At 32.4% G+C, this 16,694-nt stretch overlaps 1 protein-coding gene across 1 annotated transcript; it reads left to right on the plus strand.

Annotated features, from left to right (window-relative positions):
- The first annotated feature begins 10,409 nt into the window (after nucleotides 1–10,409).
- Nucleotides 10,410–14,962, plus strand: LOC148204735 (transcriptional regulator STERILE APETALA-like). Its single transcript, XM_088104127.1, has 2 exons — nucleotides 10,410–10,805; nucleotides 13,606–14,962. Exons 1-2 carry the CDS (start codon nucleotides 10,539–10,541, stop codon nucleotides 14,737–14,739), a joined length of 1,401 nt encoding a protein of 466 aa, XP_087960253.1. The 5' UTR covers nucleotides 10,410–10,538; the 3' UTR covers nucleotides 14,740–14,962.
- The last annotated feature ends 1,732 nt before the right edge of the window (nucleotides 14,963–16,694 follow it).

Genomic DNA, 16,694 nt, shown 5'->3' on the forward strand with positions numbered 1-16,694 from the left:
ATTTATTTTCTATTTTTACTAAAATATTTTTTTCATCTTCCATCTTCTTTTGTTTTTTTTTTCTTGTTTCCTTTCTTTTCCAAATGAAATAAAATTGTAGAATAAAAAAGAAAAACACTGGTAGGATAAAATAAAAGGTTAATGATGTTTGTATAATACAAGAAAATCTTAGAAAAAAAGAACTATCCAGAAAATCGATTTACAATTGCACCAGTAAAACTTATAAGTTCAATTTGATTATTAAAACAAAAAAAAATGTATAACAAAATAAAAGGTTAATATTTATACAATGAAATAAAACCTTAGAATTTAAAAGAAACATACTAGTTTGAGGATTTCAATTTCTAATTGAACCACTGTAATCACTGAGTTCAATTCGATTCGATTATTGCAAGTAATATCTATATATTTTTTTATTGTGAGTTATATATATATATATATATATATATATATATATATATATATATATATATTTATTACGCATGTTATTTATACATATCAATATCAATTCTAAAGTTCGAGTATTTAATAAATAAAACATTACAGCGACATTTTATTCCATTAGACATCGACTACATAAATCATACAACATTCTTCACATTCCTTTAAAACCAAATATATTTTCATAATAATATTTGTAGATGATAATACAGAGGTTTGTTCTTCTTTTGAATGAAAAAAGAAAGATAATAAATACAAAGTATTAAAAAAATTCTCATTTGGTGTAAAAAAAGAAAGAAACAAAAATAATGTTATTTTAGTATCAAATCCCACTGATATTAATATTTATACAGTTTTAGTACAGATACTGGTATGCTACGGTACGTATAGTGTACGTATGCTTTACCTGAAGATTTATGTAGGATCTAAAGCTGCTTGAATTGTAACTTTCTGACGTACTTTCCCTGTTACTTTCACTATTTTCCATTGTGTACCTTTTGTTTTTGGGGTTTTATTCTTTTCAATTCGATACTCCCAATAGTAATCAACAAATATATCAACCGGATAACCTAAAATATGTTACACTGTCTCGCCAGCCAGGTTATATACCATTACCTTTTCTTTTTTTAGCCACCTTCAATTTTATAACATTTTTTTATTCAATTAAATATTATATAAAAAATAAACTATTTTTATTTAGAAAATGTAAAACCCTGAAAATGACACCTGAAAGAGAGGGACAGATGTCTCAATCAAAAGAGATTTAACATTTTAAAGAATTTTTCAAATCACAGCTCATCTCATTTTCTCAGAAAGCTACATCTCTCTAAAAACTCAAACCTCTACTACCTTTTCTCCTTCTTTTTTCTAGAAATTCTTTATCTCCTTTCATCTTTCCCTCAAACAGCCACCGTCTAAGTAATTTGGGAGTCAAGATCTTCAATCTCCACCGATCAAAGTCTGGTTTAGAGTTGGTAAGTCTTGTTTTCTTAGATTATTGTTAGATTCTATAACTTTTAAACACATGCAAGCCAAGTTTCTGGTTGCATGTGTTCATCAGTGTTCTTTTCCCAATTTTGATCACATTTCTGGTCCTTTGGTTGAACTTTTCACATCAATCGGTGAGCTTTAAGTGTTTATAGAATTTTTGAAATTGGGCACAAATTTCTGGAGGATAGAAGATGTTCGGTCTGTTTGAGGTGAGGAAAGTTAGTAATTTAATTAACGTTTTCTGTATTGGAATTGATTGTTTAAGTGATGCATGTATGATTGAAAGATTGGGTTGTTGATTTGTATGTATGATCGAGATCCTGTGAACTGTTTCATTTTTTTTTTGCTGAAATGGTGTTCGGTTGTTACTTGGTTGAAGAAAGTGAATATGAGGAATTGAGAAGTTGAAGCTAAAAATGAAATTTGATAATGAATTGTGTCTGAGCATGTTTAGTTAGATTGGTTAGAGTCTTTAAGTTCTTCGGTAGGTTATGGGAAGTGAGAAATCTGACCTTGGGTTCTTGGGTTCTTATTTTTGTGTATTTTAAGGAGAAATATGTCATGAAACTCTTTAGATTAGTGTTATTGAAGTTTAAGTATATCAAATTAGGTGTGTATCGATATACAATTCAAGTTGTGAGGATTTGAAGTTAGCCAAAGTGTTTAGAAATGGTCATGTTGGGTGCTTTTCATAATTCTGCAGAAGTTTTGCAGAATTATGCAGAATGCTGAAATGGTTAGTGTTGACCATTCGGCCTTCTTCTGTGTTCGGTTATTAATTGGGTTCGGTTTCTTTGAAATCCTCCCAGTTCATGATCTTTCGGCCTTAGTAGCGTTCGGTCTCGGTAGTGCTTATTCTGTACTACCGCTCGGTCTTAGTAGTGCTCGGTGATGCACTAAGCACTCGGTCTTGTACTAGCCGTTATGCTAGCGATATCGCTCGGTCATGTACTGTCTTGGTAGTGCTCAGTCTTGTACTAGCGCTCGTTCTTGGTAAGTGCTTGGTCTTGGACCAACGCTCGTTTGATATAGTGCTCGGTCTTGTTCTGGCACTTGATCTTGGTAGTGCTCGGTCTTGTGCTAGCACTCGGTCTGGAAAGTGCTCGGTCTTGCACTGGTACTCGGTTTGGTATTTGTGTTCGGTCTTAACTACGTTCGACTTCTGATGTGCCTTACCTGTTAACGATCTTCCGGTCTCTCTTAGTGGTCGGTCCTAAATAGTGTACGACCACTTCTTTAGTCTTATCTGTATGAACTGTTCAGTCCTATCCTTTGGGAAGTGAGTAACCGTTCAGTCTCCACCAGTCACAGAGTGTTCGGTCTAAGCCGATAATGTTCGGCATAAGGTGAAAACGTTCAATTTAACTATAGTTTTCGGTTGTTCTAGTATTCGGTCCTAAAACTGTGTTACGCTCATGCTTAAGTCTTGCTCTTAAATGACCTTTCGGTCATGTTAGTATGTAGGGAAAGTTTCTCCCGTTCGGTTGTATTCAAGAATGTTGGTTGTTTTACTGATGAGTTTGATTATACTTAAATGTGATATGAATGGAATAGTATGGATATGAAGAAGTATGATGTGATTTGTATTATATGGATATGAACGAGTGTTCCAAGTAGGGATGACAAAAAAATTCACGCTCGCGGATTTCCGAGGATAAAATCCGCGACGGATAGTTGGTAACCATGGATATTTACTACCCGCAGATTGCGGGTAGCGGGGTTTTTAATACCCGCTTATAAACGGGTCAGATGCGAGTATTATACTATCTGTACCCGTGGATATCCGCTACCCTCGAAAAATAAAAATAAAAATTTAATTTATATTTTATTAAGTTAAATTTAATTAAAATTAACATTAATTTATATTTTATAAGGTTAAATACAATTAAAATTAAATTTTAATTTATATTTAATTTAATATATATTATATTTTATATATTTTTTATAATTTTATTATAATATTTTATAAAAATATATTTTTTTAAATATTTGCGGGTATCCATGGATATCCGTGGGTATTTTTTAAGCGGATATCCGTGTGGGTAGTGGGTCAGGTAACAGGTGGATTTTTTTTTTGTGGGGTCGGGTTGCGGGTAGACACTATCCATGTCCAACTCGAACCGTTGCCATCCCTAGTTCCAAGGAGGAATATCTCAAAAATGATTATGGAATTGTAAAGTATGAATATGGTCAGACTAAATTGTCGTTCATCCTGACATTTTAATGGTCACCGAGTCTCAAGTAGAGAATGATGGCGCATGTGGTGAGAATAGCAAGAGGCCTGATTGCGTATAGCTTGGGGTTCCAGCTATCAGACTAAACTCATGTGTAGACTTAGGTTTCCAGTTACAGTGAGGGATGAAGGGTAACCTCGTGTGGACGGCTTGGGTTTCCAACTATGGTAATTCTGATGATTTTCCATATTACCTTTCCACGAGTGCAAGAACGTCGTAGCTACATAATTCATACAGTCCGGACACTCAGAGTAAAGTGAACAATCATTACGTGCATTATTGTATGATTATGGTTGGAAATGTATGATTGTTTGTTGCATGATGAACTTATTGATTTTTATCAAATTTATGTGAGTTATCTGTTTACATAGTTAATTAAATTACACTAGCTTACCCTTATTTTCCTATCTTGTCATGTTGTCTGTTCGGTCGTCCTTGTCTTTGCGATGATCACCCTGTAGGTGTCAGCAGAAGGTGCAGAAGCTTCTCTGAAGCAGGCGCTGACAAAAGAGGATGGTCTCTGCTAAGAGTAAGACCATTCGGTCTTGACTTTGTTTTGGTATTTAGTATAGGACCGCTCGGTTAATACACTTCTTGTATAATCGATCGGTCTGCCCTTTTGGATTGTATCAGTGTAGGTTTCTGTAAAGTTTTTAATTTATGGTTATTTTAGGATAACTGTAAGTTAAAATTTATTTTCTATAGTTGTTCTATTTTTATTGTAAATGTAAGTAATCTTAAATATAGTTTGAAGCTATATTTTTGAGATGTTACAAAAAAATATATATTATCGTCAACATAAATAAAATAGAAAAAATGTGGATTAGATACGAAGGTAACATTTAAAAAAAATTAAAATTGATGTAAAAATGTAAAATTGACAAAATATTCTGTTAAAATGTTAAAGAATGACTTCATTTTCATCCTCTCCTTCACAACCTGCATGCAATCCTTCTTTCTTTATATTTTTGTTCTACCTTTATATCTAATAATCTTATTTTTTAAAAAAAAACCTTGATTATAAGTAACGGAAGAACTCAGGAATAATTTCAATTAAATGGTTTACCTCGAAGCTAATCAGTGCTGGATATGTTCTTCTTAGCTAGAAGTTTCTTAAGACAAAGGTATAAGATAAGCGAGACTATCCTAGGCATGCGTGTATGAATTTGGAAGGGAAAGATGAAAATATTGTTTGGACTTGAGTTACACTACTACAATTGTATTAATTATCGATAATTTTTTTTAATAAGTAAAATAAAATTTGTTGACCATGACTGATTATCTATAAAAATAAAATTTTCAAATACATCGAAATTTGAATAGTTGATGGAATTATTGGTTAATAAATATTTGTTAGTGAAATTTGTAAGATTTAATTTGTAATTTAGTCTTCTTGGTTTGGTTCATTTTGGTTTATTTATTATTTTTAGGTTTTCTTTAGTTTTTAATTTAAAAAAAAATTAATTTGATTATTTATGTAAAGTTGATGTTAACATTGTGTTCGTAAATATATAATATGGGAATGTGAAGTTTTTATTATTATTTTTTACTTTTTAGTTAAAAAACATAATTTGTTGTGATATGATCATGATTTACGTGACCGTTTATATATATTTTTTAAATTAAAAACATTTTAAAAAAAGTTATAAATTTTACAAATTAACAGGTGATATGTAGGAAAGCCGACGCTAACTTAGCAGAAATAATTAAATTAAAAAAAATTTAAAATTTGAAAAGTTAAATTAAACAAAAAAACAATAAAAGAATCAAAATGAACAAAAATAACGAGTGAGAAGAATAATTCACTGATTAATAATTTTGAGGTTTAAATCAATGTAAAATAAATTAATACTATTTATAAATTCAACTAATATAAGATTACATGCTTAAAAGGTATATTAGAAAATATACTTATTAATAATTTTGAGGCTTGAATCAATGCAAAATAAAATAACCTTTATCTCTAAATTTAAATACAAATATAAGTAAAATAACTATCAAAGTCTAATGACATATAAAATTTATTAACTTAACTATATTTAATATTATTCTCATAAAATTATTGTTTGTAATATAAAGTGGTACAAGATTTGTCTCGACAAACAAATAAAAAAGAATTGATATATATCTACGAAAAATTTAAATACGATAATGTGGAAGAAGATTCGTGATTGTATGCAAATGAGTTCCATTCTTCCAATTTGCCAATACATCGGGACAAAAGGTGAGCATAGAACATTGAATCAAGTATCTCACTTTGGAAAAGTTATTTTAGACTATTGGATTTTTTTATAGATTCAATATCAACGTGTCTACAATTCAGTTAAAAAAATAACGAAAACATTATGTTTTATACGTGTTTTTGTTACATTAGAGAAACTAAACAAAACGATTTCTATGGATTAATAAAGTAATTTTAAAAAATACACTAATTTAGGCACATTTATCTGATTCATAAATTTTACTTATTATTAAATTTTGTATAATAACGAAAACTTTTCAAAAAAATTAGGTTGTTCGGATTTATCTTCCAGTTAATATTTTCATTACATCTAAAGAAAGATAGTCAGAAAAAAATTCCTTGAATTAGCAAGCAAATTAGATTCTTTTTCTCATGTTATGTGGAAGAAGGATGTGAAATTGATTACAATGACTATAACATAAATTTTATTTTTTTTATGTGCATTTTCATTCATGTGCATTTCTTTAGTGATCCATGAAAATTTTTTCACCGACCTTAAACTAAATAAAAAACGTAAATTTTTTGCAGTTGGGAATGGAAGCTAGAAATAATATTTCTCCTTGAATAGAAAATCGAAGGGGACAAAGAGCAGAGGATAAAGATGTTATTCTATTCAAAAGTTTCAAAGAATAAAAGGTAAAGGTGATAAGATTAGAATCTTGACTTCACGAAGATTTTGTAATGATGTAAAAGGGAAGAGACTGGGTCCAATAACGGACTTGAATAAGTAAAAAGGTCCAACACTTTTTTCATTCTAAAGGTTATATAGTAACATTCAATTGAAACCTTATCTGATGAACACAAGTAAATAAGGTACAGAAAAAATTAGGAGCATTACCATAAATTTGGAAACCTTTGTTTAAGAAAACTCAAAGGGTCGTTTTCTCGATCGAACAAAGATAAAGGTTGTTGATCTTTTGGCTGTTGTGCATGTGCTTGCAAGATGAACAGGTGAAAAAAAGATGGAAAAATGATTGGAAAATATAACTTTTTGTTTTGTGGGTATAGATTGTATAGTGTAGAGAGTGGATTATGAAGGGTCATAATAGTGGCACAAAAATGAGGGACAGTGAATTCACGCTCACTTTTGTTTTTGCGATTATTGCTCTGACCATCAAAGATTTTCTCTGCTTCGAAACATTCAGGGAAAAAGGCAATGTTCACTGGAGACTAGTGTCTCCTTTCCCTCAATGATCACAATACAATGCATTGGATTCAATCGGATTTATATGCTTTATTTGGCACACATATACATATATATGTATAAATAGAATGAAAGAGGACATACTAATCACTTTTGAAATATATATTACTTTGATATAGAATCTTAAAATTTAATATATGTAAATAATTTTTATTTTCTTTTTATATTATTTGACTTTCTTATTTCTATTATTATTACAATTAATATTGTTAAAAAAACCTAATGTGAAAAACTCGTCACTCCGACAAGCTAGCCTGACCAGTTTGACAGTTGTAATTGAATCTATTTTGAGTATAGGTTAAAGGATTTTGAGTAAGCATGAGAGTTATTTATAGCTAAAAGAATGTTGAAGTAATAATTTGTACTTTCACTTCTAAGCATGTGTTTCATTATTTAGATGGTGATATTGACGAAGATGGAAGAGTGGTGGAAGGAAGTTCTTCTAATATGTACCTAATAACCTTGAAAAGGGGAATGATGAACATTGAACTTAAAAATTACGACGAAGATGATTGTTAATTTTTAAAATCTAGTATTGTAGTGATTGAATAAATTGTCTAAACAAAAAATATTTAATGTATGAATATGTTTTGATATATTATGAAAAATTCAAATGCAAAATGTTATAATAAAATAAGTGACAAACCAATCAAATGCAGACAAAATGTTTTAATAAAATAAGTGACAAATGAGTCAAATGCAGACAGAATATTGTAATAAAATAAGTGACAAATCAGTCAAATGCAGACAGAATGTTATAATAAAATAAGTGATAAATAAGTCAAATACAGACATGATGTGTAATAAAATAAGTGACAAATCAATCAAATGCAACCAGACATACCAACAACTCATCTGGGATCAGACACCGGCATTAACTTGGTAGTATGTTTGACAGTCAGCCCAATAGGCCGATTAGCCCAACAGTTCGATAACTCAATGAAGGGTGTTGCTCCCTCCACCACCCCAAGTGCTCCTGCACCTCCTCACTATTTTCTTTTATTCCAAAAATATTCTACACCTCCCTAATATTTTCTTTTATTCCAAAATTACCCTACACCTCCCCACATAATCTTTCTCTTTCTCTCTCCACATTAATGGAACATTCACATGGTTCAGATTTAAACTTGTGATATATTACAAAATTTTATTTACACTTTTCCTTAAATAAGCTTGATTCAATCTTATTTTCATTGTTCAATATATTTTTTTTTCTTCAAATCACTTAATAAATGGTAGAATTTTGTTCTAAATTTCTAGAAAAATGTTTATATATATGTGTGTCTTTTTTACATTTAATATCTATAATTTTTAACATTATATTATGTTTTAACTTACTGACATGTTTGACTCAAATAACTTGAATAAAGTATTTAATTAATTAGATAAATAATATAAAAATATTATTAAATACTTAAAATATAAAAGAAAAGTTATTTGTTAAAGATTCGGTATTTATTTAGTTCTTTCGTCATTATAAAGTTAGTATATAATAATAATAATATATTATTTACTATTAATATTATTATGTTTATTATTTTGTATTTGTATCTAACCTTTAAGTTTATATAAAATGGAAGCCGTAGAAACACTAATATTGAAGTTTCCTCTCAATTTTATATTTTGCAATATATCACAAGTTTAAATGCTCCATTAATGTAGAGACAGAAAGAGAAAGATAATGCTCCATTAATGCAGAGAGAGAAAGAGAAAGATTGTTAAGGATAGTGGGGAGGTGTAAGCTATTTTTGAAATAAAAGAAAATAGTGGAAAAGTGTAGAGTATTTTTGGAATAAAAGAAAATAGTGGAGAGGTGCAGAAGTACTTGGGGGTGGTGGAGGGAGCAACACCCCTCAATAAATCGAGTTGTAAAAGTCAACTCTTTATTAAGTGGTGGACCAGCCCAATCCAGCTTATTTTTGACAAATCAAAGACAGACCGAACTTATACAATCTAGGTTGGCTTGTTTTGTCACTCATAATTAATATTGTTTAAACAGTAATGAATTGAGATTTATTCTCTCCTTTTTTCTATCTCTAAATGATATTAATACCTATAAATTTATTATCCTTTAAACAATATTAACATTAATTTAACATAAAATCACATAATTTTTTTGTTCTAAAAAATATAGAGACCTTATTAAGAATAAAAAAATATAAATAAACATTAAATCATTACAACTAAAATTATACTAAATCTCATAGAAACATGCAAAAGTTTAATCCAATGTCATTCTAACACATGATTGAATTTCAATTATATCCTGTTAATCTACTTTAAACTCAGCCCAAGGCTAAAAAAGGACGACATTTTTTAGTTTAAGGAGTAAAAACGAGTCATCTCAACCAGTTTCTTCTACACTAAACAAAACAAATAAAAATAACCTATTTACATATACCAGTCATCAAACTTATCCAAACATCTCATTTAAAATAAATTTAGTTGCAGACAAAATATGACACGATAATTATTTTATGATTTAGAAAAGCAAAGTGTGGTTGTGTTATGAGCAGGCAAAAGAAAAAAAATAATAGTGCAACAGTTCAATTCAATTATTATTTAAATCTACATGGATAAAACAAAACCACCTCCATACTCTCTCTCACATGATAATTTAATCATAAAGTATTTGAAAATGAATTAATCTAGACAGTCGCCAAGTCTAGTTTAAAAACAATAAAATTGACCAATGAAAAAGTGTCCTTAAAAGTAATAAATAAATTAATTTCAGCAATCGAAAAATCCACTTCAGACAAAGTAGAAGAAGAGGAAAATACACACACACACAGATATATATATATATATATATATATATATATATATATATATATATATATATATATATATATATATATATATATATATATAATATATATATATATATATATATATATATAAATAGAGAAGAAGAGGTTTGAGGAGGACCACCACCACGTAGCATTTTAAGTATGTTTGAAAACACCTGAAGACAATGGTACCAGTGGAGTTGCCATAGCTGGATTGAAACCCAGCCCAAAGCAGTCCCTGCATTGCAGCACGGGAACATCTCCAGAAAACACAAATAAATATCATTAATGTAAAAAGGACCAGCTAGGGGAAGGAGATAGTGTAAATAATATATTACATTTATTTGGAATAATTGTTTTATTTATGGTAGAAAGAAAAGAAAAAAAAAAGAAAAAAAGAAAGAAAGAAAAAGGCAATAAGAAAGGGGTGTGTGTGTGTGAGAGAGAGGTTTGGTTTAAAAGTGAGATAAACGGAAGCTAAAGGGAAACACAGACACATATGATATAACCAAGAATTCCCAGACATCTCCTTTTGGGTCCCTCACTTTGTGTCCTTATCTTCTACCTTTTTGTCCTTGTTCCTTTCCGGTCTGGTCCTCCTTCCCCACTTTTATAGCCACCACCCACTTCACTCACTCATGTCTTCTACTACTTCTTCTTCTTCCTCGTCATCATCGTCATCATCAACTTCAGCCCCATATGATGTTGTTGCTGCTCCTGATATCCCTGGCCCTAGTACGAGGAGAACCGCTCAATTTGAAGGCCCTTCCTCCTCTCGTCAACGTCCTATGAATGAGGTCTTGCCTGAGCCTTTTCTTGAAGCTTTGGCCAACCAAGTCGCCATTGATGCTGCCAACTACAATGGACGTCTTGCTGCTGCTCAGGCCCTTGCATATTTTTTTCGGGTATTTTGTTTTTTTGTTTTTTGTTTTACCTTTTTTCCTTCGTCTCCATCTTCATCTTCCTCTTTACCCCTCGTTTCGCTTTTGCTATAAAAAACATGCAATCATTGTTCACATTGCCTGTGTTTGCTTTGCTAAATCTGACCAAGGATTCTCAATTTGCTTAAAATGAAGATTTGTAGAATCTTCAGCATGTGTAACTGATAGCTTTTTCAGTTCCGTAACTGGACAAAATATTGGTCAAGTCAAACATGAATCTAGCATTGCAACCTGCAGACGCTGATTCTTTTTTATTTTCAATAAATATCAACACCATGGACTAACTTAATTATATTATATGTAATATTATTATTTTCATTATATCAACATCCCTCTTTTTATGTTTGTGCGGCAAACTTTTTTTCCTGTGTTTAAACTTTAGAGGCAAAGATTCAGCCGAATGGATAAGGAGACACGAGTGCCGATTTAGGTTTTAAGTTTTAGATGCTTCAAGCATCCGAGAAGAAACTGTTCCTTGAAAGCACTTTACGTGTGTCTTTTTCAAACCAAATATGTGTGTCCCTTTCAAAAAAGGGTGTATTTTTCTCCTTTGCAATGTTTGTTCTCTCTTCCCCTTCAAAAATGTCTAGTTTTGGACCTCCTTTTCACAAACCAATCAAAATGCTCACACTGCCTTCGATTTGCCGTTTCCCTTTCTCGGCATGAATCCTTTTTGACTGAGCTTTTTCCTGCTATCTAGGCTAGAAGATCCATTGCATGCCTTTTTTTATCTCAAAATATATAGATACCAGTTTTTTTTTTGTTTGAAAAGAAGTTGCTTTCTTAAACAATAACACAAGGATGGAAGCATAAATAGTTATTAATGTCTCATACCCAGCGTCCTTGCAAGTGTACCATTTCCATATATAGTCTGTTGCATATATATTTCGGAAGCACACCATTTCTTTTTCTTTATTTATTATCGAGATCAGTGAGAGAAGGTAACTGTCCACAGCATTAAAATAATTAATCTTTTTCTATATATATATATATATATATATATATATATATATATATATATATTTTGTGTTCAAAGAACAACCTTTCCCGGTGTGCTTCGAAGCAATGGAAAACTGGAATCAGATTTCGTGTACATTTATGCCTACCGTGAAAATAATAACAATTTTCCTTTACTTGCATTCATAAAACTAGAGAAGAGTTACTTTTATCAGTTAGAGTACCCTTCTACTCTATTGGAAACAACCAGTTGCATGATTTTTGGTTGCAGGATAAGCCTTGCACCTTCTCAAATCTCAATTAGGGTTTGAATTTTTTAATAATCGGTGATTAGTGGTTGGCTTAATATTTTATTTTATAATCTAAAAATGGGGTCAAAAAAGCAGCTATTGCATAACGCCAAAAGGCACATGGAGCCCTATTCTTGTCGTGACGACACTCCATTCCTTTTGTTTCTATCTGGGAAGTTCACACCTATTATAATTTTAGTTTTCTTTCCCAATAAATAAAATAGTATCATATGCTGTACTATATACGATATGATAATTACACACACAACAAAGTTGGGACTTGGGAGATGGGGCATGCATATTGTTTAGTTGTACTTATAAACTATGACCCCTATATATAAAGGTGGATCTATTTGGATAAATATATGTTCGAACGCCTGTTATATAAACAGAGTTTCATAATTAAAAACATATGAAGCTATGAAAGTTTGTTTTTTTCTTTTTAAAGTGTTTGCTGTGAACCCTTGTTTATGTGATGTTTTCTTTAACTGCTAAACAACAATAGTTTGTCCAAGAATTTGTTACTCAAGTTTTTTTACCTGGGTAGGATTGGACTGGTCTTTGTGGGCGTGAATAGAACCAGAGATTCGGTGTTTGGAACAAGACAGGCACTTGGGCATACCTTTCTTGGAAATGAAAGTGAAATGTTTGTGGGAAAGCACGCTTTTCATACCATGTTTACATTTTACACACACGCCTACACGAACAGGAACTTAGATATTGACTAGTTTCGTTATCTAGCCGTGTACCTGCAATGGACCACATAATAACACTGTATCTTCTTCTTTTCGCTTGCTACTTCCCCACTCTTTTTTCTCTCTAGGGCATGTTAATTAGCCTTACCCTTTTGAACTGCATGATATATATCTTATGGTGGTGGATGATGGCGAAGTATGTATGAAATGTAGGTGGCAGTGTATGTATGGATATTTCATCCCATACGTAAAGTATGCTATATGGCAGAGGCATGATTATCTAAGATTCTGAAGTATCTAACTGAAAATAAGTACACTGACATGATAATAATGAAAATTAAATGGGTGTAATGTTGTTAATTTGAAGCTGATAATGTGGTCTGTCTCTAGTCCCGAGTATCTGTTTATCTGCTACGCGATGTCATTGCTATGGTTTGCTTGGTTCCTGACGCGAATGATGGTTACCTCTCTGCTCCCTCCCAGCTAGCTGAGCTGAGTTTTAGCTTAGCTTAGCATAGCTACCTGCTTCTGCCATCTTCAATGTTTCTCTCTCCAGTCTTTCATCCATTGATACCTACTTATAGTTAACGAAAAGCAGGTAGATATTAGTGCACATTTCTTTTTGTTTTACGTGAGATTATGAAAATAGAATTTCTTGGCTTTCTATTTTTGTGGAAAAGAGTTCTAGGGACTTGCTCAATTTATCAATGCAGCTTTCGTGAAACGGAAAGCTATTTTAACTTAGAGCTAGGTTGGTTGGTTCATATGGAGTTGGGTTCACAACGGTGATGATGATTGAAAATTTGTGCATTGGCCATGCAGGTTTGTTCCACGTGGCGGGAGGTGTCGCGCTCGGATCTGCTGTGGGAGCACCTCACGAGGCGCATCTGGCGAAGGACGTTCCGAGTGAGGGACACGTGGCACACCGAGTACATCAACTGGCATCGGACGGCTACGAACTTCGAGACTGGAAGGCTGTCGTTTCTGACTCCGCGCTTTGATCCTTCGGAGCATCGCCGGGGCTTGATCTGCCGCTGCCTCTCCCTTTCCGACACCCGCCTCGCGTGCGGCTTCGTAGACGGCACCGTGCGGGTCTTCGACCTCGAAACCTACGACCACGTCAGCACCTACCTGTCCGACCACGGCCACCTCTTCGGGCCCTACTCGCGCTCTGTCTCGGGAATCATTATCACCGACTCCGACATCACCTTCGCCAGGCTGGACGGGGACATCTACGTGGACGCTATCAACGTGCATGGGCAGAGCCAAGCGCGGCGGGTCGTGTCGGGGTTCGTGATGAACAGCGGGGTCTTGGTCGGGTTCGCGGGAACGCGGCGGCGGTGGGTGGGTCTGTTCGCGGGGATAGCGGAAGGTGCGTTCCAGGTTTGGAACGCGGAGAGCGGGGAGCGCCTGTTCCTTGGGGGGTCGTTAACTGATCCGGAAACGGTTATGGGGTGGCACATGCTGACGGAGTTGGTTGACCCGGTGGGGCGGGTGCGCGTGACGGAGGATGAGTTCGTGGTGGCATGCACTGGTTTGAGGCTGATCTGTTTCAACGCGTGGAACCCGGAGGTTCTTCTGCGGGACGAGATGTCGGCGTCGGGGTTCGTGGTGAGTTCGATGGACGTGAGTTCGGAGGCGTTTGTGGTGGTGGAGCGTGGTGGGGTGGGAACGGTTTGGCGCGTGGGGACGATGGAGTTGATGAGCCGGTTTGTGTTGAGGAGTTCGTGGGTTCGTGGGTTGTGGGGTTGCATGAACCTTGGGTACGTGGTAACCTATTCTCCTAACCCTACGCCATTCTTGAGGGTTTGGAACATTGAGCAAGAAGAAGGACGGCTGTGTGTGAGAGTGTTCCTGCGAGCAGGAGAGGTGAATAGCATGGTGGGTGATGACAGACACGTGGCTATCTCTTCCAACAACATTAACCTATTGGATTTTGGTGTACAGAATCCTTAGCCCTAGACTTAGACTTAGGTTTAGGTTTTTAGGATGCAGGAGTGTACTCTGATGCTATGTCCTCCCATTCATTCTAACTTTCCATTCCTTTTTGTACCTATTTCTTAAAATTCACCTCCATTGTTACTCTTTCTTTTCTTCCAATGCATCTCCATATTTCATTGTTTAGTGAGTACAAAGACAAGCATGGGAATCCACCATGCATGTGCTCATTTGGATATTGGTTTTTATTCAGCTGTTTTTTGTTTTTCATCTTAATATTATTTTTCTCTCATATATTATTTGCCTCCTTCAGAATTTGCTGTCTGTGTTTTGTGGCAGTAGATTGTATTTACCAGTAATAAATTGTATTTATCAATGTTTACTTAATGCTTCTATAAATCAAGATCATGTTTTTTAAATAATGATTATTTTTGCGTTTAAGATAGTTATTTCATCATAATTGATGTTTGAAAGCTTGTGCATTACTTTCAAGAGGTTATTGACTCTAGTATGAATTTTCTGACTAATTAAAAGTATTTGTTTTTGTTCAATTCCTTAAAATTAATCCCTCTAGTAGTTATAGGAAAGAAATTATGGTTTAGTTTATAGCTTTTTATAGTTTCTATGGCTACTAAAACTGATGGTCCTTTTTTCTATTATATTATTATCATTATTTCAACAATTTAACGTAATTAATTAATTAAATTATTTTTATAATTTTATGGGTTTTTAGTTTTTAAATTATGATTTAAATTAAAATTGTATATTTTCGAAATTTTGATAGATCCCAAAGTTTAAAATAATTGATTGAATATAATGATTTTACTTTAATTATATTAATTATTTTTAACATATTAAATGTGTTTTTCTAATAGATATTGAAATAATTGTTTCAAACAATTTAACTAATAATATGAAATGTATTTAATATGTTAAAAAAATTAATATAATTAAATTAAAAGTATTATATGCATCTATTTTTAAAATTTATAAACAAAAATATATTAAAATTTTGGACAAAATTTTATTTTACATTTAGGAACTAAAAATTATATTTAATCATTGTTCAATATCTAATCTAACTTATAACTGGATTATGATGTAATGAATTTAAAGTCTTCCAAGATGTTTGATATCTATTGATGTTTTGTTTATTGCTCAAATGGATGTAATTCCATTCATAAACTTAACTTGATTACTAATTTACATAAATCACTATAAATTTTTTAAATTAAATTAAATTTAAAGATAACTTTTGTTCCTATGCATCCCATTTGATCACACCACTCCATATATACATGTTCACAAATAATTAAAAAAATTTACACGAGAAATATCTTCAAATAAAATAATTTATGTATTTTTTATAAATGCAGTATTTAGATAGTATATGAAAACCAGACTTCAATATTTTATATTAAAGTTATTATTCTCATTTAAATTCTCTGTTTAATAAATGAAGAAAGCAGCAACTTCCTCTTTTTCTCTGTGCCTGTGCATGGGAGGGAAGGGATGACCTGCAGAGAAAACTCTTTCACATTCTCTTAGATTGTATACTGCAACTGTTTATTTTATTCTATTTTTTGTTTTTAACATAGCAGTGTTACTGCGTTTCTTCTTTCCACAACCATGCATGTTATATTTCTACAAGTAACTGACATTTTAAAACTGATCATAAAGTCAATCTTTATACACTTTAGCAGCAAATGGTTCAGTTCATAAGTTTTTCTTCAATCTAAACCTAACTCATTTTTAACACATAGTCTAAGTGTTACATAGTTTATATATCATGATTGGAGGAAAAAGGCTATTGAAATGACATAAGATAGCATCATAATGTTCATCATGTACATTCTTTAAAAGCAAAAATGATTAATTAAGATGTTGGACAAAGGAGGATATTTGCTGAACAGTTACAGTCATTCAGTATAAATTTCAAGCACTTGATAATACTTCAGATTTCATGCAAAACA

Source organism: Vigna umbellata, chromosome 1 (genome assembly GCF_029865625.1).
Source record: "Vigna umbellata cultivar VRB3 chromosome 1, Vumbellata_1.0, whole genome shotgun sequence".
Classification (NCBI taxonomy): Eukaryota; Viridiplantae; Streptophyta; class Magnoliopsida; order Fabales; family Fabaceae; genus Vigna; species Vigna umbellata.

Excerpts from the sequence above, each read along its gene's own strand:
- LOC148204735 (XM_088104127.1), top strand. The coding sequence starts at position 10,539 with ATGTCTTCTACTACTTCTTCTTCTTCCTCGTCATCATCGTCATCATCA. Across the intron at positions 10,806-13,605 it reads CCCTTGCATATTTTTTTCGG|GTTTGTTCCACGTGGCGGGA; the intron begins GTATTTTGTTTT and ends TTGGCCATGCAG.